General features: G+C 38.9%; 1 protein-coding gene across 3 annotated transcripts in view; it reads left to right on the plus strand.

The window, feature by feature from the left end:
* Positions 1 to 27,863, plus strand: part of PRKG1 (protein kinase cGMP-dependent 1) — a 1,388,722-nt gene that overhangs the window by 196,471 nt on the left and 1,164,388 nt on the right. For all 3 annotated transcript variants that reach the window (XM_043987057.1, XM_043987060.1, XM_043987056.1), the window contains exon 2: positions 12,412 to 12,578. In XM_043987057.1, the coding sequence (XP_043842992.1) occupies positions 12,412 to 12,578 (167 nt within the window). The remainder of the gene's footprint in view (positions 1 to 12,411; positions 12,579 to 27,863) is intronic.

Consider the following 27,863-nt stretch of genomic DNA (forward strand, 5'->3'; position numbering starts at 1 on the left):
AGCTCATAGAGATTCAATGACTTGCCTGTGGATACACACATAGTAAACACAAGAGGAAGGTTGTCGCTCCAATTCTTCCTGATTCCAAGACTATACCTCTAGCCATAATGCCATATTGTTTCTCTAGGCTGATGGGTCTGTAGGAGAGAAGAGGGAGTAGGGGATATGGCACTTTCCTTCAAGTATTTCAAGGCCTGTTTATAAGGGAGAAGGATTTGTAATTTGACATGTTCTGATTGGCCCCTGAAGTCAGAATTTGGAACCATTTATCAAAGTTCCAAAGTGGCCTATTTCTGCTGTTAAGGGCTAAAATTCTAGCTAGTCTGTCTAAAATATCTAATGAGTGGTCGCCAATAAATTATAAGCTTTAGCAAGAGTTAGGCTTTTAAGCATTTATTAAGGAAAACAAGAATTTGGTAAAGAGAGAGAGAAAGGCTTAGATTTCTATCTATTAAAGGGAGAGCACATTTTTAGCTCCCTTCTCCGCCAGCGTCCCCAGGAAAGAGAGCGAGACTGAGCGCCAGTCTCTTCCTTCCTCCTCCCACTAGCCCGCTGCACTTCCTGACTCCTGGTCTTGCCCTCAAAGACCTTCCCTTCATGGGCAGAACTCTTCTACAGTAAGTATCCAGCAGGTGGCGTCATTCCAATCGTTACAGTCCCCCCTGTTGTTCCTCAAGAAACAAAATGTTTCCTTGACGGAACAGTAAAAAGAATATAATAACTATTGCTAACTAATAATATGTGAACAACAATATAGAAAAGGAAGAGAGGAAAGTTTTGTCCAGAGGGGCGATTTTTTTTTGTCCTCATGAACCGACGCTTTGACATTAGTCCTGCAAAGGGAGGGCCTCTGCAGAGAATACATGTTACAGATGGTGTATATTATAACAGAAAGAGAAAAAAAACAACAAATCAAAACTGTTCATTTAAAGTCTCTGAAAGTCTTTTCTCAGATGTCCTCTAGGTGTAGTCATGGAATGGAAGTCTTTTCAGGGGTTGATGTGTGGATGCTGGTAATCAGCCAGGAAAATTTCCTACAAAATTGAGCTTAACACAACTTTAAAATAGCTTTGTCAATAATCAAATCAAACAATGAAAGTTCTCAAAAACATGTCTAAGGGAATTCAGAATCTTAGTTGTTACACATGAAACATATAATAAAACAAAAATTGAACCATTCTTTAAAATTATAATATTACTATAGTCCCCCCTTATGGAGGGTAATTGAGAAGACAATTGCTGCAATATTAATTAATAAAAATAATTTTTATCTTTGTTTTATCACTTTTTGCATCATCTGCCTAATTATCCTCATGCCATTATGAGAAATTTAAAAATCTAATATAATTGGTAACAGGTGTCAAGGCCAAATTCAACACTTTATTTATCATGACACCTGAGATAATTATGGGGGTTACCATAAAAGAACAGAGAAATGATAGGATTTGAGCATTCCCACACTTGAGCAATATGTACTCTCCATGCAGTATGCCAGGCTTAAAATAGGTGGATGGAATACATGTCCATGCCACTGAACATATTGGAGGAAACTGAGTCAGACTTAATCAGATGCATGGGATTGAGATGTCCATGGCATCAGGCATATAGGAGGGAGCATAGAAGCCAGGTGTAGAAGTGAGATGGGTGGGATCAATACTTCCAGCCATCTGTACAATATTGTGGGGAAAAATAAAATAAAATATTAAACCAAGAGAATCCAACCTCAACATTAGTCAAAAGCTGTTCCCTCGGCCATACCTTGACTTCATGCATGTCTCCCCTCATGTGACAGTTCAGTGTCTGCTCTTGCATGTATTCCTCTTGTGATTGGATGGCATCTTGGCCAAGTGGCATCTGATAACTCAGAATAAAGTCAATTAATGTCTTAAATGATAAGTTCCCATAATCCAAGTCTCATATGGATTTAAAAATTGAGGATAATAAATGATTGCAAAAAAATGTGAATACATCTTGACTCAGAATATAATATATAATTATGCAACAATTTCAAATAATACCCCTTTTTTTTACTTAGTATACAATTACTTTTTTGAAAAATCTGAACATATTTAAATACAAGTTAAAGCACAACACAATCTCAAAGAAAACTTTTACAAATGTTCCCCTCTTTTTTTTTTCTTTTTTGGAATATGCTTATCAAAAATAGTACTTCTAGAATCAATTTACACTTGCCGTGGCAACCAATTTGCCAGGGAAATGCTTTAAAGAGTTTGATCAAATAATCAGTTGAGAAAAACAAAAACAAACAACTCAGAATATGGGAGCACAATACTACTAGAATTAACATTGTATTATGAAATCAAAACCAATTTTTAAAAATTAGATAAATGAATAGAAGAAAATACACATGGAACAATAAAAGACAGTGAAATTCAAACTAAGGAAATCTAAATGAGCATGAACTTAATATTAATAAGAGTATTATAAAATATAAACTTGATTACATGACTAAAAAGCTTTTACAAATATTCTCCTTGTTTTAAAAACTAAGTATAAGACACAATCTCAAAAGCATGAAAATCTCTATGAAAATAAACCCATACCATTAATTTCAAAATGTATGTGTAATAGCATAGAAATCCTATGTAACCTCTGAACTTATACTATCACTCTGAGTGAATTCAGAACACTTTTGATCCCGATATCTAAAATCCCCAACACTCATATCAATACCTTGCTGCTTACTTCTACATTTCTGTAAAATATATACCCTTCCATGGCAAAAGAATCGGAGTCTTGAACTATGTTGATGATTGTCATTCTTATTCGGCTTAAGTTTTTCTTCTTTAACCCCTCTATATTGTCTGTCAGCCTTTTCACTATACAAATGCTTTATAAGATTACTAATTAAAGACAAAAGCAGGTTAGCAAAATTAAGAACAAAACGAGCATATCTGGAATTTAAAGGGTTTTCTAAGGTTGTTTCAGAAGCACAGCCAGGCTGGAGAAGGGCTGAGCCTGAAGCAGCAAATGTAGTTAGAGAAAGTTGAGCATGCGCATTAGATCTTTGGACTTCCCGGGCTGGGGAAGCAATGGGCTTGGCAATGGGAGGAGTAGAGGGTGGGGTCTGGAGAGGAGGGGAGGGACCAGCGCAATTTGAATCAGACTTGATTTTGAACTCAGGCCTGGATTCCTCTTCCCCCACTTTGCCTCCAAGTGCTAGGGGATTAAAAGCTTCTAGAGGGTGGGTCATTGCCTCCAGGCATGCAAAATTAGAGCAACAATTAGTGTTAGAACTGGGGAAAGCTGCCTGAATCTCTTCAGGTTTCTCTGAAAAAGCATGGTTGGGAGAGGGAGAGATATTTCCTGGTGTGAGTAAGTTGCTGGCTCTTTTAACAAAAATAAAAAGAAAAATAGAAAATCCACAAAAACAAAGCATTAACATGATCTTATCCCCCATTTGTCTGGTTAAACAGACTAAAATCAAAAATAGGGTAATTAGGGAGTTTAAAAGGTCCATTTGAAAAAATTTAAAGGGAAAACACAGCCAGTACGCCAGTACTTAGCAGTTAAAGGGAGAGTGTAGGGGAAATTTCTTACCCAACCAGAAGATCAGAAGACTGAGGTTTAGCTTTCCTCTTCGTGGTCAGCCATCTGTTAAGGGCTAAAATTCTAGCTAGTCTGTCTAAAATATCTAATGAGTGGTCGCCAATAAATTATAAGCTTTAGCAAGAGTTAGGCTTTTAAGCATTTATTAAGGAAAACAAGAATTTGGTAAAGAGAGAGAGAAAGGCCTAGATTTCTATCTATTAAAGGGAGAGCACATTTTTAGCTCCCTTCTCCGCCAGCGTCCCCAGGAAAGAGAGCGAGACTGAGCGCCAGTCTCTTCCTTCCTCCTCCCACTAGCCCGCGTCACTTCCTGACTCCTGGTCTTGCCCTCAAAGACCTTCCCTTCATGGGCAGAACTCTTCTACAGTAAGTATCCAGCAGGTGGCGTCATTCCAATCGTTACACTGCTTTATATAAGAATGAGCTTCCTAACAATAATGGTATTTTAAAAGGGAATGAGATCTCTGGGAATATGGCGGGTTTTCCCCCCTTGGGGAAATCATAAAACAGATGACCACGTTAACACAAAGAAACAGGTGACCAGTTGTTGGGGATGTAGGTAGGATTCTGATTTAGATTTGGTTTGGACCAAATGGTCAGCCAATGAGATTCTTTCCCAATCTGGAATTTGGTAATTTTATAATAATTTTTGCATGGTCTATGATAATTAGTGTATTAGTCAGAAGATCTTGTTTCAAATCTCAGATTTACAACTTAAATATTTCTGTAACCTAGGGAAAGGAACATGGGCTACACTTTCCATGTCTATAAAAGGAAGCGATTGGATCTAATGACCTCTGACATCCTTTACAGATCCTTCTAGATCTAAATATATAAATCTGTAAAGTATGATCCATATATATAAGAATAATCTAACCATATCCATGGATAAGATATAGAGAATACAGATAAATTTGTCATGATCCTTCTTCTCCCCCAACTGTCTTTATCATTATAATGTGTCTTAAGTGTTTTTGTGGCAAGAATAGCTCCATGATATGCTCATGGTGAAATATTCTGCCTGGTTCTTCTATTTATGATACTCTGTGTTGTTGACTGAAGTGCTTTTAGGCACAGATATTGGTGGGGAAAGGGAGAAAAACAGACTTGACACTCTCTTGTCAAAGTTTAAGAGCCAAATTTATGTCCCCATTGAGAAAGGCAGCCAGCACACTCCAGGAAAGTCAGAGGCATCAAAGTCTGCCCCCACGGAGGGTGAAGATTCTTTTTTTCTGAAGAGATTTAAATCTTTGAACCTTTGAACGTGTAGTTGACTGAGCCCTAACATTGTGCTTATTACAGTGCTTATTACATAGTAGGAGTTTAATAAATAAACATGTCTTGATAGATTGATTCTATGCCAAAACTTTGGGCTTTACAATGAAAAGCTTCTCAATAGGTGTTGATCCAAGATTGATTTCAAATCCCATTCTGATTCCTCATCATAGTTTGAAGATCCTGAGTATTCAAAGGTCGTGTCAGCAGGTCCTATGCAGCTGCAAAGACTTTGGATCCAGGCACCATGTGGGGCTGTATGCCTGTCATCTGATGACCAGATTGGCTTATCACCAAGTTGACCACAGATGGATTTTGTTTTTGGTCCATAGCTACTCTTCATCATCAGCTGCTAAGTTGTAGTAGGATCATGACTTGGATTAGTGGGGGGAAATGTGTATTCTAATGAAATCCCAAATCCTTGAAGTAAGTAATAGTTGACCATTGTGTCCCTAAAAGACACCTTGTGGAACTTCCATGTTGCAACATATTTTTTGAACTGCTTCCCTATGGTCCCCAGAGGATGTTAGTAGGGAAGAAAATTAAGGCTTTAATTGGGGTGAGTTGTCTGTCTAGAGAGAAGGCCTATCATGGCTTGTGCTCAGAGATTCATGGATTCTTTGATATTCTAGATGGAATGTGGCTTCCATGAAACCCTGTTCAGCCCAAAGTCTCTAGACCTTCTGCCTGTATCACTGGCCAATTGTTCTTTGTTGTAGTGACATTTATAATGGCATCATCAGAGGTTGGATTACTTCCCATTTGATGCCATCAAGGCTTTTTGTGTAAGACACTTAACATATCTGGGCCTCAATTTCCTTATTTGTCAAGTGAGATGTTTCTGTTCCATGACCTCTGAGATCCTTTCTAGCTCTAAATGTATGTTCCTCTGAATATGTGACCTTGGACACATCTTTTAGCCTCAAAGAGCTTCAGCATCCTCATCAGTAAAATCAAGGCATTGGACTAGAGGGTCTTTGAGATCCTTCTCTTCTCTATAACTCTATGACCCTATGGTTTGCTGCTCTTTTCTGGTGGTGGTCCCTAAACTCTGAGGGATCTTGACTGTGGATTGAATTGTCATGACTGTGCCACCCTCCTTCAAAGACTCTTGTAGAGATAGTTCCAAAGGGCTCATGATGGAAAATGCTCTCCAAGTCCAGAAAAAAGAGAACTGTGGAATCTAGATGCAGATTGAACCATACTTTTTCTATTGTTTTTGTTGTTGTTTTGCTTTTTTGAGGTTTTTCCTTTTTGCTCTGATCCTTCTCTTATAACATGACTAAAGCAGAAATATGTTTAATGTGACTGTACATATATAATGTATCAGATTACTTGCTGTCTTGGGGAGGGAGAAAAATTTGAAACTAGAAATCTTATAAAACAAATTTTAAAAACTATCTCTAAATGTAACTGGAAAATAATAAAATATTTATATGGAAAAAACAAAACACTCCCCCAACTCCTCTTAAAAAAAGACTCTTGTAGGCCAGAAGTTGGGGAGCATATTTCTCTTTCTGAGAGAAAGACTTCTTTACTCCTTCAGGGAAACTGGCAAAGTATATTGATTTTGGACCAGTGTTGAAGGCATGCAGATCTCTTGGGGTCTTGCTGCATTATGACATTAGTTAGGCAGCTTAGAGAATTGCTGATTCTTGGCTGGGGAGATTTCTGGGAGCTATGAAATCCAGAGAGATTTATGAAAGCATAATGGAGCTGAGCAGAGTTATTAGTTGAGGCTTCCATGGAGACTCACATTCCTTTAATCCCTCATGCTTGAGATATATTGTAGGTGACATTGTAGTGTGCTCATATTTGGGAGCCCTGTTGTACCTGATGACCAAGCTCTGAGTCTCCCATTGGGATCTCTTGTAATCTAGTGTTTTCTAGGAGATTGGAGGAGGAACTATAATAAACCATTGGGTGACATTCACTTATTTGCACGGATGGCAAAACTTGGCCAGAATAACTTGGTAACAAGTGTCCAATGGAGAAACAAGATGCATAGTTCTTATGTGTGATTGTTTTGTTTTATTTTTGCAGAGGATGTTGTGAGCAAAGCACGATCCCAAATTTTAAATAATTAAAATTGCTATTATATGATACTCTACAAAGTGCTTTATAAATATTATCTCATTTGATCTTCACAACAATACTGTGAGGGAGGTGATGTTATAATTTCTGTTTTACAGATGGGAAAACTGAGGCTGAGAGAGGTTAAGTGACTTGCTCAGGGTTCACACTGAAAAGGAAGTGTCTGAGGTGGGATTTGCAATTCTTGACTCTAAGCCCAGTGCTGTATCTGTAACAATACACACCTGCTGGAACTTAAGTAGTGAACCAAGGAATACATCTCTCGTTATTCACTCATGTTTGACCCTTCATGATCCCATGTACCGTACTGTCCATGAGGTTTTCTTGGCAAAGATACTAGAGTGGTTTGCTATTTCCTTCTATAATGGATTAAGGTAAACAGAGATTAAATGACTTATCCAGGGTCACACAGTTTAGTAATATTTGAGGCTGGATTTGAACTCGGATCTTCCTGATTCCAAGCTCAGTGCTCTATCCAGTGGTCTATTGAACTGTCTCAAAGAATTATTCTGCACCTGCTAATTCCCTGATGACCCCCATTTCAACTGTAAATATCCTTTGACTTGTGATAAATGAAAGAGGGTCCCAAAACGCTTTAGAGGAAAGTAGCACTTTCAAAATAGTCCAGTATTCCCATCTGTACTAGGGTAGACCTAAAATGAAATGACTCACTCAAAGAGACAATGTGATGGAGTGAAAACAATGCAGGTTCTGGAGACAGAGGACTTGTGTTCAAATCTAGCCTCTGAAAGTTACTAACTTAGTGACCTTGGCCAAGTCACCATGAGGAAACTGAGGCAAACAGGGTTAAGTGACTTGCCAGGGGTCACACAACTAGTAAGTGTCTGAGGTTGGATTTGACTTCAGGTCCTCCTGACTCTAGGTGCTGTTCTCTATCTACCGTAGTACCAACTAGCTGCCCCAAAGATAAAGAGGATATTCTTTTTGGTGTTGGAGGTCATAGGTAGCCACTGGATTTCCCTGCCAAGTTGGGGATGATGTGGTCAGATGTGTGCTTTAGGAAGATCACTTTGCTAGCTGAGTGGAGCATTTACTGAAGAGGGGAAAGAGAGATATGGGGCAGGGAGGTCAACCATGAGGCAGGAAGTCCAACTAGATTCTGGCAATAGCCCAGCCATGATATTATTTAGTCATGGGATCTTAGCCCTAGATATATAAGGAATTTGGGAGATCATCCATTCCAACCCCCCCCCCATTTTCCAGATGAGAAAACTGAGGCCCACAGAGGCTAAATGACCCATATGATCTCACTTAAATATTTTGGAGAAGAGTCAGACTTTGACCACAGATATTTTGCCTCCTAAGCCAGTAATCTTTCCACTAAGCCTGATGACCTTCCATAGACTCTGACCCCTGTAGCTGGGCACCATGGGCAATAGGACCCTTTGGTTTGGCTCTTGGTTCATATGACTCCTTAAATGTATGGATATTGGTAGAAAGGCCAAGAATCAGGAAGCAAGAAACTCAATCCATTTTCAGTCATCAAGGTCCAGTGTAAGGAGCCCTGTATTTGGACTCAAGACATGAGTGCTACTCTTGACTCTGACGTTTAAAATCTGTATTCACATGAACGAGTCACTTGCTATGTCTAGGCTATAGTTCCTTCATCTGTAAAGATGGGAATAATGAAATTTGTTTAGAACTTTAAGGTCTGCAAAGTCCTTCACATATATTGTTTCATGTGAAGACTCTCACAACAAATCTTGTGAACAGGTGCTACTATCACCTCCAGGATACAGATGAAGAAACCGAGTTGGGCAGAGGTTAAGTTGCTTTCTCAGGGATATGCAGTGAAGTGTCTGAGATAAGAGTTGAATTCAGATCTTCTTGATGCCAGGACTCTTGCTCTATCCCCTGAACCAATAAACTGTTTACATAAGTTTTTGTGAAAATAACTGAGCCAAACCTTATTACATGAATGGGAAACCATAGAATTTTAGAATTGAAAGGGATCTTAGGGATCATGGAGTCCAGCCATACCCCAAGGAAATTCCCATTTTAACCTGACTTTCAAATTCAACTTCTTCTTGAGGACCTGGAGTAAGGGTGAACCTATTACCCTCCAAGGCAACCCCTTCTACTTTTAAAACTCCTCTTAATCTGTTGTTGAGAGGCCATGTGATGTAGTAGATAGAGAACCATTCTGGAGGCCAGGAAGACCTGAGTTCAAGTTCTGATGCTGACGAATACTGGCTGTATATATGTCTCTTTACTCCACGGTGCTCTAGGAAATGATCTAAGATTTGAATTTGCAGGGACTTGTACTAGAAAGAATATATCAATGGGGGCAGCCAGATGGCACAGTGGATACAGCACCGGCCATGGAGTCAGGAGAGCCTGAGTTCAAATCTGACCTCAGACACTTACTAGCTGTGTAACCCTGGGCAGGTCACTTAACCCCAATTGCCTCAAGCCCCCCCCCCAAAAAAAAAAAAAAGAAAAAGAAAGAAAAAAAAGAATATATCAATGAAATCACTTAGTTATATCCCTTAATCTATTATTACATGTGATTTTAATATCTGTTATTTTCATTATAAGATTGAACAAGTGATATTAAGAACCCAGTTATTAAACATAGCTATAGTTATTGATTACAATGACAAACTTTGAGAGTAGAGGAAGAAGGGAATGTGTGTGTGTGTGTGTGTGTGTGTGTGTGTGTGTGTATAAGTTTAGTTTTTGATAGCTGCACTTATCAGGAGTTTCTCTTTCATACTGGTTTGTTCACAATTCAATTCAATTCCTTTCAATAAACATTTAAGTGAAGACATTGATGCCAATAAGTAGTGCCTGATGGTTCCAGGCTCAGTCAACAGGAGCCAAACACCTTTGTTAGGGATAAATGGTCCAAAGCAGCCTCCTTGGGACAGACCCAATACTTTGGGGACCAGTGTGTTTATCCTGAGTTGTGAGGTCGATGACTGGCTTCCAGGGTTCCCATAATTTCTCTAAGGCAGCCCTCTGCCAGCATTATACCTTGGCAGTTGGCTTCAAAGAAATTCCCTTTTGTTGGAGACTATTGCTTTGAAGTTTCAACTTTGTACCTTTGAATTTGAGCCTGGATGATACCTCCTCATTCTTGTGTTTAGGTCTTACGTCTTTTCTCCTTGACCTCTTTTCTAACAAAGAGAGCCCCATTTTGTTGTCACCTTTGGCACAGGCAATTTTGTACCTTTGGCAGTTAAACTATTGCAGCTTGTTGGAGAAGCTCCTTTGGGTTCTTGTGCACCTCTCTGTATGGACACACAAGCAAGATGTAAATGAGTGGTGCTCAACTCAACTTCCTCTTTGTCCCAGTGGACTTACTACTCCTCTTCATATAACATCCTTAAATCAAGTTTCAAGTTAATTAGTAACCATAGGTAAAATGTTTATTTGGAGGGCTATTAATTGGGATCAGTTGACTAGGCTTTTGCCTCCCTACCCCCCATCATTTCTGTAATTTAGAGGCTGTTGGTGGTAATTTAGAATCCATAAGATGACATGACCAACCCATTTTAATACCTAGTTAGAAAGAATAAATAGTTAAAATAGGCTGCTTCTAGATATGATAACTTAGGTATTCTGGGCTCATCACTGGGTTAGTGTCCTGGGAATACCCCTCCCCCAACCTGTGCTATTCCAAATTGTCTCTCTCAATTGAATCTTGTTTCCTGTATTCTGAGATGTCACCTCTTCCTTCAAGGGAATTTGTCTTTAAGAAATTGACTTGAGGGTCCTCAGTTACACCTTATGCCCTGTATTCAGGGAGCCAGAAATACTAGATTTCACTTTGTGCATAACTACCTTCCATTGCTCAGCCGAATAAATCCCAAGATCCAAATGGTCCTATGATGAGTATGTTGTCTTACTACATGACCTATTTAGTGTCAGACTATCACAGAGAATAAAAGGCAAGCGATGAGAGATATCTACTCTGACATATCATTGATGTGCATCGTGGGTGTTTGGGGGGGCAATTGTTGAATTTATATAGATGAAGCTATGTCCCATGATTCCTAGTTGAAACCATTGCCAAATGGCAACACATAGATTTATCTATGCTGTAGAATGCTATGCTGTGGTCAGCCTATTCTATATTAATTTTTAATGTGGTCATAAGATTATATGAGCCTAGATCAAGACTTGGAAGGGACCCCAGGGATCATCTTGTTTAATCCCTTCGTTTTTCAGTAGAAAAACAAAAACTGGTGAACATTGTGAGAGAAACTCTGAGAGACACAGCATAGTCTAGTGGGTATAGTGGCAGGTAGCAGGTAACATACATTTCTTGATCATTTACTGTGTTCCAGGCACTGTACTAAGTTCTGGGGTTACAAATAAAAGTAAAATGAAAGGCATTCCCTGCCCTCAATGAGCTTATATTCTAATGGGGATAGCCACCACTTTGTTATTGTTTGTCCTTCATACTCTAAGAGGACCATGACATCAGAAGGTGATGTCATGATTGCAGTGAATTGGATTTAAGTGAGGGAGGGCTGTGCAAAGTCACCAGCCTCACTCTCTCTTCTAGAGCCACCTGGGTCCAGTGGCAAGAAATACACCAGGAAAACTGGAGATGGCCGTGGATATTTTGAGACAATTGGGGTTAAGTGACTTGCTTAGGGTCATACAGGTGTTATCAAGTTTCTGAGGATTGATTTGAACTCAAATCTTCCTGACTCCATGGCCTATGTTCTATCCACCGTGCCACCTAGGTACCCCCAAACAACACCTTAAGGGGAACTAAAAAGAGCATGATGGAAGAGAAATGGAAATGAAAATACTCATTTGGGTTAATGATGGCAAAGTCCAGCAAAGTTAGGAGGGAAATGAAATTTGGTTGGCCTTGGTCTGTTCCCATAATGTAAGCCCTGGAAGGAATTCACCAATGAGAGAAAGACTTTGGGGTCAGAGAGTAAGGAAAACTTGGATTCCCATCATACTTTTGAGACTTAACAGTTGTATTACATTGGGCAAATCACTTAGTCTCTCTGGGCTTCAGTTTCCTCAAATGAGAAGCTTAAATTTGAGTACTTAGAACCCTGACCCAAACTCTTCTGGCACTAAATCTCTTACCCTATGATAAGACATTAGCCTGTTTAATCTTAATGTATTTTGTTCAGAATTATATTTAGTAATTTATGTTTGTGGAGTTACAACCCCCAAAAGGAAATGTTAGTCTATTATAAACTTATTACTCACATATTTATGGTTGCTGTTACCTAAACTAGAAAGAAAATTGATCATAATGCTTTCTATGGTACACAGTAGGTGCTTAATAAATGCTTGCTTGATTAATTTATTCCGTAGTATCCTAGAATAAATTTTGCTTTTAGGTTTTTGGAAACCAACTGGATTCCTAATAGGTCAATATATTACAGTGTGCTACTTGAAGCTGACCAGCTTCACTGGCTATGCATAAAAACTGTGAAGGATCACACCCCTAATTCTCCTCTTTCTGTGCCATAGGTCCAAGGATCTTATCAAGGAAGCCATCCTTGATAATGATTTCATGAAGAATCTAGAGCTGTCTCAGATCCAGGAAATTGTGGATTGTATGTATCCTGTGGAGTATGGCAAAGACAGCTGCATCATCAAAGAAGGCGATGTGGGCTCCCTGGTGTACGTCATGGAAGGTAGGGGCTGTGATGCCAACTCCTGGGACATTCAAATGTGGTTTGGTTGCATCTTATCAGCCAGCACTTGGAGCAACGTGTATTCCAGGGAACAGTTCCAGTTTCTCATTCATTTGTTGGGAAACGATTTCAAAGGAGGTGAAACACTACTTAGATACAGTGGCTGGCTGATTGCATGGGGTGGCTCCATATAGAATATTAATGAGCATCCAGTACCAATTCACATGTGGGGAGAGGGCAGTATGTTGCAAGGGAAGATGGCTCTTGATCAAGTTGAATAGTGGAGCACAACAATATCCAATAAGTGAGTAGTCCTTGGAAGGGTACAGATGACTTAATGAGGGGCTTGATATATGTTGAGTACCATAGATCTTTGTGGCCAAAGAATCAAAAGGTTTTCCGCTCTATTTTTATATTTTGATATAAAGAGACTAATACATTCTTCATGCAAAAAAATAAAAGAAGCAACAGCTACTTTTGATATTTTTAATTGTACAATTAGGGCAATGAGACTGAGTTCGATGATAACACAGAAATCATCTAGCTGGTGTGGCTGAACAATAGGTATCCTGGAAACTTTTTGGGGGGTTGAGGAAGGAGATAGCGGGAGAAACTGTTTCTCAAAATAAAGGCCGAGAACTTGCAGAAACTTTTCATCCCTTGGTAAATTGGAAACAATAATCATAGCAAAAACAATAACAAATCTTAGACTTTTCGAATTGCTACTTTTCTTCCTCTTTTTGCGAAGAAAGAGTGCCCAGAACTATGCAGTACACTGATGGAGAAGACTGCATTATTGTCCTGGTGGGCAACACCTTCCGTGAATCTCTTGGCACAAACATTTCTTTTGAAGAGCTACATTAAGTGGTAGTGCTTCACTCTACAGAATGAGGCTGAATATCACCCCACAGATCTGTAACTCTTTGATAGATAGACTACTGTTAATGGAGAATGAAAGAAAGTGTACAATGTCATAAAAAGCAGAAGAGAGAGCATTTTTTTAAAATTAGATCAGATGTCAATGGAATCAGATAATCTGAGTTTCAGAACTCAGACTTACAGGCAACTTTTTAGGATGAAAAATTTTATCCAAATATTACTTAACAGTTAAACCTTGAACTTATTATATTAGGTGCATAATAATAAAACTTTCATTTTATTAAAAAGTTTGGGGAAAATGTTACCTCTTATTTTTTTGATGTTGCATTTTTCTTAAGAAAACATTTCCAAGTGTATTCCCTCCACTTTTTTTTTCTAAAAATAATCTAGTTATTCTTACCTGTCCCTTAATATCCCCTTTAATTTGTTGATGTATCCAGTAAATAAATGATTAAGTATACCGAAGTTATTTCCAGGTTAATGTTTAGTTTGTGAGTAGAAGTAAAACTGAATAGATGTGACATTTTCAAAACTGTATTCTGTATAGAACAATGGCATGTTGTATTGGCTAGAGTCCGGGGCTTGGAGTCAGGAAGGCCTCATTTTAAGTCCTGTCTGTGATTCTTTTTTCTTTTTTTTCTGTTTTTTTTTTGGGGTGAGGCAATTGGGGTTAAGTGACTTGCCCAGGGTCACACAGATAGTACATGTCAAGTGTCTGAGGCCGGATTTGAACTCAGGTCTTTCTGACTCCAGGGCTGGTGCTCTATCCACTGTGCCACCTAGCTGCCCCCTGTCTGTGATTCTTAATGGCAGGATCTACAGGAAGCCATTCCAGTGGAAATTAGGGGTGTGATGCTGCATGGAGAAAGTTCCCATTTAAGGCATTTCTCACAGTGAGGATCTAACAGATCATTTGGCTATTCTAAGTAGTGTATTGGTCTTCAGTCACTAAATGAGATACATATTTATTTTGTCAAGAGTCTACCAGAATGACTGTATGGCTTGAAACTGAACCTAAATTTGACCTTAAATTTTAGGGGGCTCTGTTGGCCAATTTCATGCTAATATTCCTTGTCAAATGATTTCTTTTAAGTGTCTTTCATTTACAATTTTAATAAGATTTAATTGAGGAAATGTTGTATTGTGTAATTAGTTTTATAGCCACACAATCTCAAAACTCATTTGGAAAATTCTCTCATTATGGAGCTTCTTGGATTTCATCTGTGACTATTCATAGTAACAACCAACACTTGGAAGCCTAATCAATAGGTTCTAAAGAATCTTTCATCTATTTCTGTATTCATTCATTCATTTATCTATTAATTTATTTCTTTTTGCCATTGTGATTCTCAATAAAACACTGCTTCATGTTTAGATAGGAGAATTTCTCTGGTTGCTCTAGGCTGTCACCATTTTAAATGAGAGGTTGGCTTATAGAATATGTTTCTAAGCTGATATTATCATATTCACTGTGGTGTTCCCTTGCTTCAGTCACTTAAAAAGTTAGCCTATGGCAAATTTTAGAAAAAAAAAATTGTTGCTAATTTTTAATGCATCCTTTTTTTTCAACCAAAGAAAGAGAGAAACATTAGCATCTGGATAATAGAAAGCCTTTATTAAGATAACATTTTAAAAGGGATTTTTTCACTTTATTGGTTTTTATGTGGATTTAGTAACTAGAGTCAAATTGGATCAATAATGTCATCTAACAGAGGTACTTGCTTTATATAAGAGATAATTTGTCTGTAATTAGCAGAAAACTCTAAAATCCTAGCCTAAATGATAAGTAATTGTGTTGCTCATGTAGAGATGGTTACTGGTTTTGTAAATGTCCTGTCTTCTGCTTAGCATAAAGGTAAACTTCACTCCTCTCCCTGGCTGAGTGAAGTCAGAATCCGAGAGAGCTGATTCATTCAGATTCTAATTGAATCTTCTTTGGATAGTTCTTACTTGTATTCATTAAAGTAGATGGTTGGGAAGACTCATTTTCTGATTGTTTTTTTCTTTGTGTTTCATTAACTATTTACATCTTAGGTTCCTTGCCCAGTTAGGTATAAAGAGTTTTCCACCCACAAGTTTTTTCTTGAGGACTTTCCTCCCCCCCCCCCCCCTGAAAAAAAGAGAGCTCTTCTTGTTTATATAAAATATATTGCAGGGCAATGGGGGTTAAGTGACTTGCCCAGGGTCACACAGCTAGTAAGTGTCAAGTGTCTGAGGTCAGATTTGAATTCAGGTACTCCTGAATCTAGGGCTGGTGCTTTATCCACTGCACCACCTAGCCGCAACCTGTTGTTGCTTAATGACACATTTTAGATGTAAGTACTGCTGTCTCCCATTTGAGAAGGTAATGTTTGCTCAAAAGTTTTCTATTCACAAAATTTAATCATGTTTTTCTTAGTTTGGGGACCCCAGAATGTATAGGCACTATCCAAAATCAGCTGATTTATTGAAACAAAAGATATCTTATAGTAACAATTTTAAGTTTTCAAACTTTAACTCCAATAGAAGCTATAGGCTCTAAAAGTATATCCCATTTCCTTCTTGTCCTTAAAACATCACATAAAATGCTGATAATGGAAGTCATCAACTCAACTTCATGCATAAATGGAAATCTTTTCATGTCTATGACTTGCTAATGTCTTCATGGAGAATATTGTCTTTTTCCAAGCCCCCAATCGATTGATCCATCAGCTCTCCTCAAGTTTCCTCTTTATAATTCCAGTTGTATATGTCTCCTCATTCGTCACTGGAAGCTTCTTTCTTCCATATTTTGAGATCACCAATGGCATAGTGAATGCAATTTGTTAATATGCTGTGCATCTGCCACTTTTCATTTCACCATCTAATATACCCACATTTCCTACCTAAAGTTCTGTTTTTTTTTAACTTGAACATTTTATGTATCATTATCTAATTAAATGATATAGTGTGCACTGACACTGAGAGAGGGATTTCATAACAAATTGTGATGCAGAGATGCTCTTGCCCATGTTAGTTGGCATTCAAAACCTTACCTGGGGGTATCAGGGAATTGAATGCATTTTAATATGAATTAAATGTCTGAGTAAATTTAATATGAGAACCCCAGCATTTTAGTTTCTAGAAGCAGGTGTTACCTTTTGGCCTTGTGGGGTTTTCCTGTTAATAGAAAAACTATCTTTAGAAATCTTGAAAGATAAATGTGTTTGGAAGGATTTTTTTTTTTTTTGCTGTTGCTGTCACCATCAGTGTGTATATGGTTTCTGTTCCCTGTGAGAGAGAGAGAGAGAGAGAGAGAGAGAGAGAGAGAGAGAGAGAGAGAGAGAGAGAGAGAGAGTGTACGTGTGTGTGTGTGTGTGTGTGTGTGTGTGGCATATGATAAAAACAAATCCTAAGTCATCAGAGAAGTATCTCGAACTTTCTCGAAGATAGGGTCAGTGTTGGTTTTTGTCTTTGCACTTGGTACTCTGCCTACCCACAATGTCTTGCCTATTGAAGGTGCTAAATAATCGTTTATTACTTTGAATTGAATTGAATTAAAGCATTAACTTTCTTGAAACTCCCTGCTTCAGGAAAGTAGATACAGGTGTATGACATGAACTGGAAAATGAATACACCCAGAATGGCCCCAGTACTGAGAAAGAGGCTTTAATCAGAAACAACTAGGGGGATGCTGGTAAGTCTCCACTTGGAGGCAGCTAGGTGGTACAGTGAAGAAAGTGCCACTGGCCTTAGACATTTACTGAGCTTCAGAACCCTGGGCAAATCTATTCATCTCTGTCTCCTCTGTCTACAGTTTCCTCACCTGTAAAGAGGGAATAATCATGAGGATCACTTGAGATAATATTTAGAAAATGATTGAGCTGATTCTAAATCCTAGAGTGGGCATAGAATATGTACACAGATTTAGAGTAAGACCTGTAAGTCACTTTTAAGAAGTTTCTTAAATTATCCAATCTAATCTGACCAATGTAATTTATTCCAATCCAATGCAGTCCAATACAATAAGCATGTATCACATGCCCATCATGTCCAAGGTTAGAAGGAATGTTGTGTACTGGGTAGAGGGGCAGGCTTAGAGACAGAAATTCAGTGCATCTAAATCTGTAAGCATTATTGAGTCCTTTGTCCTGTCTCTGACACATACTGGGTAGGGGATCATTTAACCTCTTAGTGTCTCAGTTAACTCTGACTTTCAGTTCCTACTGGTATATTGGTCTATTTCAGGGGAAGGGAGTTAATCCATTGATAGTTTCCTACACTCATCATAGTAGGAAACCAGAGGCCAATTTCAACTTGATATCAGGAGAGCCCTCCCAATGAATGAGAGCTGTCCTAAAGAAGACTGGGCCACCTCCGGGGGTAGGGGACTGGCTTCCCTTTCCTTGGACATCTTAAAGAAGAGGCTAGACCACCGCTTTTCAGGCATGTCATTGGGAGATCTGTGTAGTTTCAATTGGGTTAGACTCGAGGCTTTCTGGTATCCTTCAAAGTCTGAGGTCATGTGACTCTTTGTACAAATCCAAAAAGGATTAGGAATGGGCTAGATTACCAGATCATTTTCCAGCCAAGAAAGTTGATGACAAAACTAGGGAAAAATTGGGCCATGGCTCATCCTGAACGGCCAGCTTTTATTCACATTCCAGCCAGCCAAAAACAGTCTTTGGTTCCTTGGCTTTGGGGAACCTCCTTATGTCCTTGTGAGGTTCTTCCTAATACATACTCGTGTTGTAGATGAAGAAATTGAGATCTAGGGAGTTTAAGTGACTTACATAAGGTTGCATAGGTATTAAGTGGCATAAACAGAGTGGTAGGAAATGACTTATTTTATCCTGATAATAGATGCAAGCTATTTATGTGTGTAAGTGGAGAAGAGGCAGAGCTGGGCCCAAGCAAGGTAGATTTTAAAATAACATCCAAGTTGATTCACTCAAAGAGGTGTTGCCTTTTTTCAAAGCAGTAACTTTGGGCTCAATTGACTTATTCTAGGACACTAGCACTGGTCAAATCCCCTTTGGGAATGTTGAGATTGAAGGAGAGATGAGTGGCAAACTGGAGAGTGTCCACAGGAGGATGACCAAGATGATAGAGCCTTGAGTTCATGCCATAGAAGTATGAGTTGGAGGAACTTGGAATGCTTAGCCTGGATAAGAGAAAACTTGGTCAGAAAATAACTGCTATCTTCAAGGGTCCTCCCATTGAAGAGGAATTCAACTTTTTCTGCTTGGCCTTAGAGGCCAGAACAAGGACCAATGGGAAGAAAGTGCAAATGAACCCATCTAGGCTTCATGTCTTCTCAATGATTAGGACACAGTATTCTAGATGGGTCTGTTCTGGGAAGAGGGCCATGGAACCTTGACCTCCTTGGCCCTTGAAACAACATTTTTGGATTCAGCCCAAGGTACAATTTTCTTTTTTGGTTGCTATGTTGTCCTCTTGACCCATATTAAGCTTGTAGTCCATTAAAATCTTCAGACCTGTTTTGTAAAAGATAATTGTCCACCTGGTCAGGTTTTTGCCACCTTTCACTTATAAAGTTAGTTCTCGGGGCAGCTAGGTGGCACAGTGGATAGAGCACCGGCCCTGGAGTCAGGAGTACCTGAGTTCAAATCCGGCCTCAGACACTTAACACTTACTAGCTGTGTGACCCTGGGCAAGTCACTTAACCCCAATTGCCTCGCTAAAAAAAAAATAAAGTCAGTTCTCTTTTTGTCTCCATTGCATTTCATTTTATTAGATTCAGACCAACATGGTTTGTTGTCTCCCCCATTAGATCGTAAGCTACTGGAGGGCTGGAGCATCATTTTTTGCCTTTCTTTGTATCCTTAGTACTTAAAGAGGTACCTGGCACATAGCAGACATTTATTTATTTGTTTGTTTATTTATTTATTCATTCATTCATGCATTTATTTATTTATTCATTCATTTATCTATCTATCTATCTATCTATCTATCTATCTATCTATCTATCTATCTATCTATCTATCTATCTATCTATTTATCTATTTATTTATTTATTTTAGTGAGGCAATTGGGGTTAAGTGACTTGCCCAGGGTCACACAGCTAGTAAGTGTTAAGTGTCTGAAGCCGCATTTGAACTCAGGTACTCCTGACTCCAGGGCCGGTGCTCTATCCACTGCACCACCTATCTGCCCCTAAATTATTATTTTTATTTATTTTTATTTTTAATTTTTTTAGTGAGGCAATTGGGGTTAAGTGACTTGCCCAAGGTCACACAGCTAGTAAGTGTTAAGTGTCTGAGGCCGGGTTTGAACTCAGTTACTCCTGACTCTAGAGCTGATGCTCTATCCACTGCACTACCTAGCTGGCTCCATAGTAGACATTTAACAAGTATTTATTAATTGATTGATTCCACAGTGTCACCTATGTGGAAAATGAAGAGGTCTTAAGTAAGATTCTGCACATGAAGACAATGTTGAAATTTAAACACCTCTTCATTTTTTTACAAAATAAAAGACTATTTAGGGGCCTTAACAGGCTTGCCAATGATTATTCTGAGGAATAGAACTGCATATGCTTTTAATATCTTTCTCTGTGATGAGAGATCGAGGAATGTTTAATATTTGTTTTGGCTCTTTCTCAAGCTGAGGGGTAGAGAGGAGATACTTTGGAAGCAGATGAAGTAGTCTTGTGTGAGAGCCATTACAACAGGCCATCCCACTTGGCCCCAGTCTCAAAGAGCATGAGGTCCATGTTAGAAATGTCCCATGACTCCTTGGTGTAATATAGGGAAGGATTTTTTTAAAGACCTATCATGGTTGCTAATGGTTTGCTTTCAGTCTTTTTCACTGATTTCCTTCTGCAACATTCTTCTCTGACATATTGCTAATGAAAACCAGTCTCTTTTCACTTGACTGTATGTTCAAAATGAATCACAGTGTGAGTTGGCACCTGATGTGATCCAGTTTCCCCTTAAGAGAAGCCAGTGGCTCAGGATTAGGGAGGCACAAAGCAATGTCCCACTGTACTCTGTTCTAAAATATTGGGTCAATTCTGGGGGCCACTGTTTGAGAAGGCCATTGAGAGTCTGAACAGTGGTTGGAGAAGGGCAACCGGCATGGTGAAGTGCCTCTAGGTCAAACTAGATGATGGTTGACTGAAGAAAACAGGAATGGTTAATCTAGAGAAGGTAAATCTCAGGGGGACATGATAACTCTTCTCAAGTATTCCACAGGCTATAATATGGCTCCCTTCCCATTTTCTTTCCCTTCCTGCCTCCCTTCCCCTATAACAGGGCATGAGTGTGTGTGTGTGTGTGTGTGTGTGTGTGTGTGTGTGTGTGTGTGTGTGTGAGAGAGAGAGAGAGAGAGAGAGAGAGAGACAGAGAGACAGAGAGACAGAGAGACAGAGACAGAGACAGAGATGGAGAGAAAGACAGAGACAGAGACAGAAACAGAGACAGAGAGACAGAGAGACAGACAGAGACTGAGATGGAGAGACAAAGAGAGACAGAGCACATCAAAAAACTTCTTCTACCTCCTCCAAACCAATCAACAAGCGGTTCTTGCAATTAAAGGAGAGTACCTTATCCATCTCTCACTTGGAATTGCAGTCAGAGAAACAGATACTTCAAATCAGGGCTGGTCTAGTGAAGAACCCACTGAATTTGTCTGTTATAAAATCCAGTTTCTTCAGAACAGGATCTACAGGCTTGGTAGTGCACTCCATCCAGATGTGAAATTGTCTGCCCAGACCACTTTACCCTCTGTCTTCTGCTAATTCCTGGCTTCTTCAGACTAGACTTGGAATCCCAGACCTGGATCTGTGCCACTTAGGCCTCCAGAATTCATGCCTCTAATTGCTGGGGACGCTGCATCACTCATCTTTGAAGGTCCTTCCCAAGAGTCCATCCCAACTGACTGGTGATAAAGGAGCAAATGAAATAATATTCATAAAGTACTTAGACACTTAATAAATACTTGTTTCTTTCCTATAATCTACTGACTTGTTCTAAGCATAATTCCATGCTTTATTTTCATATTCTAGCTTTCCAACCATCCTTCTGCTGCCCTGAGGAATCTTCCTCCACCCTGCCCTCCACCCCACACTATTCCCCTTTATAATAATTGCTAGGGGGCAGCTAGGTGGCGCAGTGGATAAAGCACTGGCCCTGAATTCAGGAGGACCTGAATTCAAATCCAGCCTCAGACACTTGACACTTACTAACTGTGTGACACTGGGCAAGTCACTTAACCCTCATTGCACTGCAAAAAATTGCTAATATTTATGTAAAGCTTTGAAAACATTATTCTCACAATAACCTTGAGAAGTAGGTGCTATTATTATCCCTACTTCACAAATGAGGAAACTGAGGCAGACACTAGTTAAGTGAAATGACTGGGGTTCAACAATTAATAAAATTCTGAGACCAGATTTCAACTCAGCTTTTCTGAACCTAAGTTTGGTTTTCTATCTGTAGAACCACTTACCTTTCTTTTTATCTGTCATCTCATCTTATACTATAAGTTCCTTGACGTGGACCATTTTTCTTTTTATATTAGTAATTCTATCACTTATCATAGTACCTGGCTTATAGCAACTGCTTGCTTACTTGGCTGAGTAGAAAAAGATAATGAGTTCTTTTTTGACTTAGTTAAGTCATTGAAAGGAGAAAGCATTTAATACTCCTTATTCTTTCATTTGGGGCAGCTAAGTGTTGCAATGGATAGCAAACTAGCTTGGAAGTCAGGAAGGCTCATTTTCCAGAGTTAAACCCTGACCTCAGACACTTACTAGTTTTGTGAGGCTAGACAAGTCACTTAACTCTGTTTGCCTCAGTTTCCTCATTTGTAAAATGAGCTGGAGAAGGAAATGGCAGACCATTTCAGTATCTTTCCTAAGAAAACCCCAAATGAGGTCACAAAGAATGACTCAACAACAAAAAAATTCATTCATTTATTCATTCACTAATTCCTCCTTTTATCCATCCACCCACCCACCTACTCATCCATCCATCCATCCATCCATCCATCCATCCATCCATCCATCCATCCATCCATCCATCCATCCATCCATCCATCCATCCATGTGGGAGATGGTAGAATTGTTATCTTTGTCTCTAGACTACTAAATAAGGAGTAATGGGTGGGGGTTGCAAGGAGGCATATTTTGACATAAAAAATGGAAATTTCCTCACAATTGTTGTTGTTCATTCATTTTATTTTTTAATTTATTTTAAATTTATGGAATAAAATGAGCATTTCCTTTACAGTAAAACAAAATATGATTGCACATGAAACTGCAAATCTACTATGCACAGATTGCTATTCCTTTCAAATATACAACAAAATTATCATGTAAATTTCTTTTTTTCTTCCCTCTCCCTCCTGCCCTTGAGATCTAGAGATGACTTAAATTAGATATAACTTAGACATAAATAGGTGTATACACACATATATGTAAAATTATTCTATTCATACTTCCATTTATCACTTCTTTCTCTGGATAAAGATAGCATCTTTCTTCACCTGTTCTTTATAGTTAAGTTGGGTATTTATAATATATAAAATGTTCATTTTTTTCAATTGTGTCTGACTCTTTGTGATCCCTTTTAGGTGGTATCTTGGCATGGATACTGAAATTATTTACTATTTCCTTCTTCAGCTCATTTTACAGATGAGGAAACTGAGACAAACAGGGTTAAGTGACTTGTCTAGTGTCACGCAGTTAGTAAATGTCTGAGATCAGATTTGAACTCAGGTTTTCCTGACTCCAAACCCACCACCTCCTTCTCTCCTCCTAATATTTAGGCCTATGCAAAGGTGGAATTCCCTATCTTGGGAGTTAGTGGGCTCATCCTCATTAAAAGCTTTTAATCAGAATCTGGATGGCTAATTGTGAAGAGGAGGTTCCATTCAATGTTTAACCCCTGAGGTCCCTTCCATTTCTATGATTACTTATTGCTCTTATATTTCATGCTTCCACATTCCTTAGCCCCAAATCCAGAGGCTTTGGATGTATTTCAGTAGCCCTAACATACAATTAAGCCTTCATCTTCAACACTGGAATTCCAATCTGATGTATCTTCAAAGCCTTAGAGAATGATTGGCAACCATATTTACTAAGCATATAATAACTTTCCCCCTGTTTATACATTCCTTTTCTATTAAAATAGATGGGTTTCTGAGTATCAAAAAACTGCAATGTGGGCACCATCAAAAAGATATGGGAGCAAATGCTTTCAAGGCAGAATATTAGCTTTCAGTTGGCTGCTGTCCATCTTTTGCACTTGTACAAGGCCAGGTCAATTGCTTATTTTTCATCATCAAAGCAATTGCAAAAACGAAAATAGTGTAGATGACCAAATTCTTAGGACAAGGATTTTTGGTTTAACTTCATCTTCTATTTGCATAGTTAGTGGGAATGAGATCCCAGTGCCTTGGAGGGCTTCTCAACACTTAGTCTCGAATGGGTTTTATATTTTCTTGCCCGACCAAACACACACATCCTAAAGACCATTTATTCCTCACTGATAAAGGGAGAAGTGATTAGTTGGCTTCCTGTGGAGTTTAATTAAAGCCCATAGGGATAAATTAACCTGGAAAGTGGCACATTGAAACAGACTCCAAGTCGTTGGCCTTCCCATGGTTAGGTTGCTTTGGGTAACCCATTTTATCTTCAGCTCATTTTTCCATGCCATTCTTTTACAATGACCACACAGACTTTCATTTGCTCTGGGGTATTGGATTCTGCCAAAGACACCAGTAAACTTCTTGGGGGGCCAAGAGCTCTTTTTGTATTTTTGCCTTTGCACCTCTAGCATCTAGTCCATTTATAGTAGTAGATTAACACTTGCTTATTGAAATTGTTTTTTTAAATGATGTGTAGATATGTGAGATTATATGCCTCTATTTTAGAGATGAGGAAACTGAATTATCACCACTTTCGATAACTATACAGAGTCTAGGATTAAAGTTATATGTTTTCCGGTTTATAGAAATGTGCTTGGTCCCACAGATTACAAATTAAATACAGTATCTATATCTAGATATCTATAGATATATCCATATAGATATATAAGCATATATATGTATGTATGTATATGTATGTGTCTATGTACTAACTCAGATTCTCCTTTGAGAATCTCATTCATTGATTCTATTTGTTAGATTCTAGTTAAGGTGATTTTTAGGTTCGGTGACATGAAGCATGGCACAGATGTCAAGGGGTCAGGTCCAATTATCTAGTAAAGTCAGACACATAGTAATCAGAAGTGACGGTAGTGAGGCTTTGTACTTTCTGCAATAACCCATTTCTAAGGATTTTGTGTTTCACAAGGCAGCATGGTACACTGCAGGGCCGTGGATTTGAATTAAAAAGGTCTGGGTTCAAATTCTGACACCTGCTACAATGTGGAAGGGGATTTGGCTTGCTACTGGCCTGATTAAGTCTCTGATGTAAATGTAACCTTTCTTCTGTTTCCACTGAAGCTAATGTCTTTGAATCTGCTACCAGGAGGACAATATGATGCCACTGAGAGTTCATTTCATAAAACTAACTGTGATTAATTTAAAGTCCTGCTAATCAGTTACCTTGGGGGAAGGGCAAACCACACTTGACTCTCACAAATGACCTTCTTCACGTCTTTTCCACATTCTCCATGTTTGTGTCCAATGGGCTAATTCAGCAGTCCTGCTGCAAGATATACCATCTCTCACCTCCTTGGCTTTGGACTGACGTGTTCGAGTGTACTCTCCCTTCATCCCCTCCCTTAGGACTCCCAGCTTCCTTCAGGGCACAGTTCAAACATCACTGGCTACAGGAGAGAAATCTGCCCTTTCCCACGCCTTTGTTGACTTTTCTTTGTATAACTGCAGATTCCTTGCTTTTACTTTTCTGCATACAATCTATGTCCATCCCCATAGAATGTAAACTCTTTGAAGGCAGGTATTATTTTATTTTTTATTTTCTGCCCCTAATGCTCAGCACAGTGCCTTTGCCCATAGTCGGTCCTTAATAAGTGTTTGTTGAATTAAATGACAAACCTAAGTGTCCCCCCCAAAGAATGATATTTAAGTCTAGCACAAACTAGCCCATAGAGCTCAACAATGGGAACATAATTCAGAGTGCTTATTATTCTGTTAATTACATCCCATTTCACTGGTTGAAGAAATGCCTTTGAGATCTCATGTGGCATTTGTTTGCCCACTTGTAAGACTGGGGAATTAGAATTGGGCTTCCCAGTGATTATCTGGAATTAGTGTCATTGGGTGCTGAAAGTTCCGTATTAGCCTTTAATTAGAGTTATATAGGAATGCAGGACTCAAATATTCCTTGAACACATTCCTAGAGTTTTCTAGTTAAGAAAAAGTGGGGCTTTGGCTAAGGCCATTTCTTACCAAAGAAACTAGACATTACAGCAGTCACATGCTTGGTGTAGTGTGCTACCATGATAAATATTAACTGATTAATAATAAAACATTTTCCAAGGCAGCAGTCCATATTGAACAGAATACTGCACTTGGGATCAAAAAGACCTGGCTCAGATTCTGCCACAGATACTTTCTGTCTGTATGACCATGAATAAGTCATTTGACCTCTGGGTGCTCTAAGCACCCAGATTTGCTTACTGAAGCATTTGTCTTTAGAGGCAGTTGGGGGTGCAATGGCTAGAGCAGTGGGCCCCAAATCGGTATCATCTGAGATCAAGTATAGCCTCAGACATGTACTAGCTGTGAGATATTGGGCAAGTCCCTCACTCTCTTAACCTTAGTTTCCATATCTGTAAAATGGGGATAATGAGAGCACCTATTTCCCGGCTTGTTTTGAGGATCAGATAAAATGGCAAAGTGCTTAGCACAGTGTCTGGTACATAGTAAGTGTTATATAAATGCTAGCTATCATCATTAGCATCGCTGCTGAGCTGAACTGTGATCTGAACTGGTGAAGAAATTGCCTACGCTGGAAGTCCCCATGTGGATCAAGACCAATTTAGCTTCTTTGCTTCTTAGTGTATTCAAATCACATTAATTGATAATCTCGGATTAGTCATACCATATCATTCCACGCATAGCACAATACCTGGCACCATTAGATGCTTCATAAAGATTCTTAATTATATTGATGTTAGGCTTAAATGTACTTGTGTTCAGAAACTAATTCTGTGTATTCTTTGGAGATAGATGATTTTATCCATTCCAGCATTTCCTCCAACAATGCCGACAACAACTCTGCCAGGCCTTATTATAAAGCTTCTTAAACTGTTGATCCTGCCCCATAGGGGGTCTCATCACTGAATATGGGGGTCGTGAAAAATTTGGCAACAATAAAAGTTAGGTATAACTATTTTATATACCTATATACCCAGGGTCACATAAAAAGTTCTTGTGCGAAAAGGGATAATGAGTGGAAAAAGTTTAAGGAACCCTGCCTTAATGGATAGTCTTTTAGAGTTGTGGTACCTGAAACATTCATCCCAGGTGACTGATATTTTGATGGTGAGCTTCCCCATAAGATCATAACATTAGTTAGATAGATAAATAGGAATGTAGATAAATAGTTGATAGATAGCTAGATGATAGAGGTAGATAGAGACAGACAGACAGACAGACAGACAGACAGACAGACAGACAGACAGACAGACAGATAGATAGATAGATAGATAGATAGATAGATAGATAGATAGATGGATGGATGGACTGACCGATCGATGGAAGGATGGACTGATAGAAGGATGGATGGATGGATGCATGGATGGAGAGATTATTAAGCACGTATAATGTGTCAGCCACTGTGCTACTTATAGCTGGAAGAAGTCTGAGTCAGTCTAGTCTAAGAGACTCAGACAGTTTGATCACTTTACAGAAGAGGAAACTGAAGCATGTATGGGGAGTGGTGTGGAAGGTAAAGTGACTTGTGCTCATAGGATCATAGATTTAGAGCTAGAAATGATTTCAGAGACCATCTTGTCCAACTCTCACTTTACAGAGAAGGAAACTGAGGCATAATAACTCACCCAAAGTCATTAAGTTACTATCAAGTGGCAGATGTCAGGCCAAGGTCCTCTGACTCTAATATGAATTATTTTTCTACTACATAACCAAACTAAATGATTCTGGTTCTCTGTTACAAACCCACCAGACCCATTCTCAAAACCTTCCCAACTTAGTGGGAACTGCCAGAGCTTGGTTTCAGTTTCAGGTCCAGGCTCCAGAAGAAGGAGTGATCAGAGGGTTTTCTTGGCTGATTTGATGAGGGTCTATTTGAAATCCTCTCTCAGAGGTGACCAGTCAGTATTCAATGGCTGTGAATATTTCCCAAATGATGTACAGCTCTCTTTGGGGCTGGTTCATAGACCAATGAATTTGATTATTCCCGCCATTTCACCGATGATACTATAAGTATTTCCCTGGAAGAAAGCAAAGGCTGTCTTTGTTCATTTCATTTTGGGGAAGGTAATTTCATTC

This window comes from Dromiciops gliroides, chromosome 2 (assembly GCF_019393635.1).
Source record: "Dromiciops gliroides isolate mDroGli1 chromosome 2, mDroGli1.pri, whole genome shotgun sequence".
Taxonomy (NCBI): domain Eukaryota; kingdom Metazoa; phylum Chordata; class Mammalia; order Microbiotheria; family Microbiotheriidae; genus Dromiciops; species Dromiciops gliroides.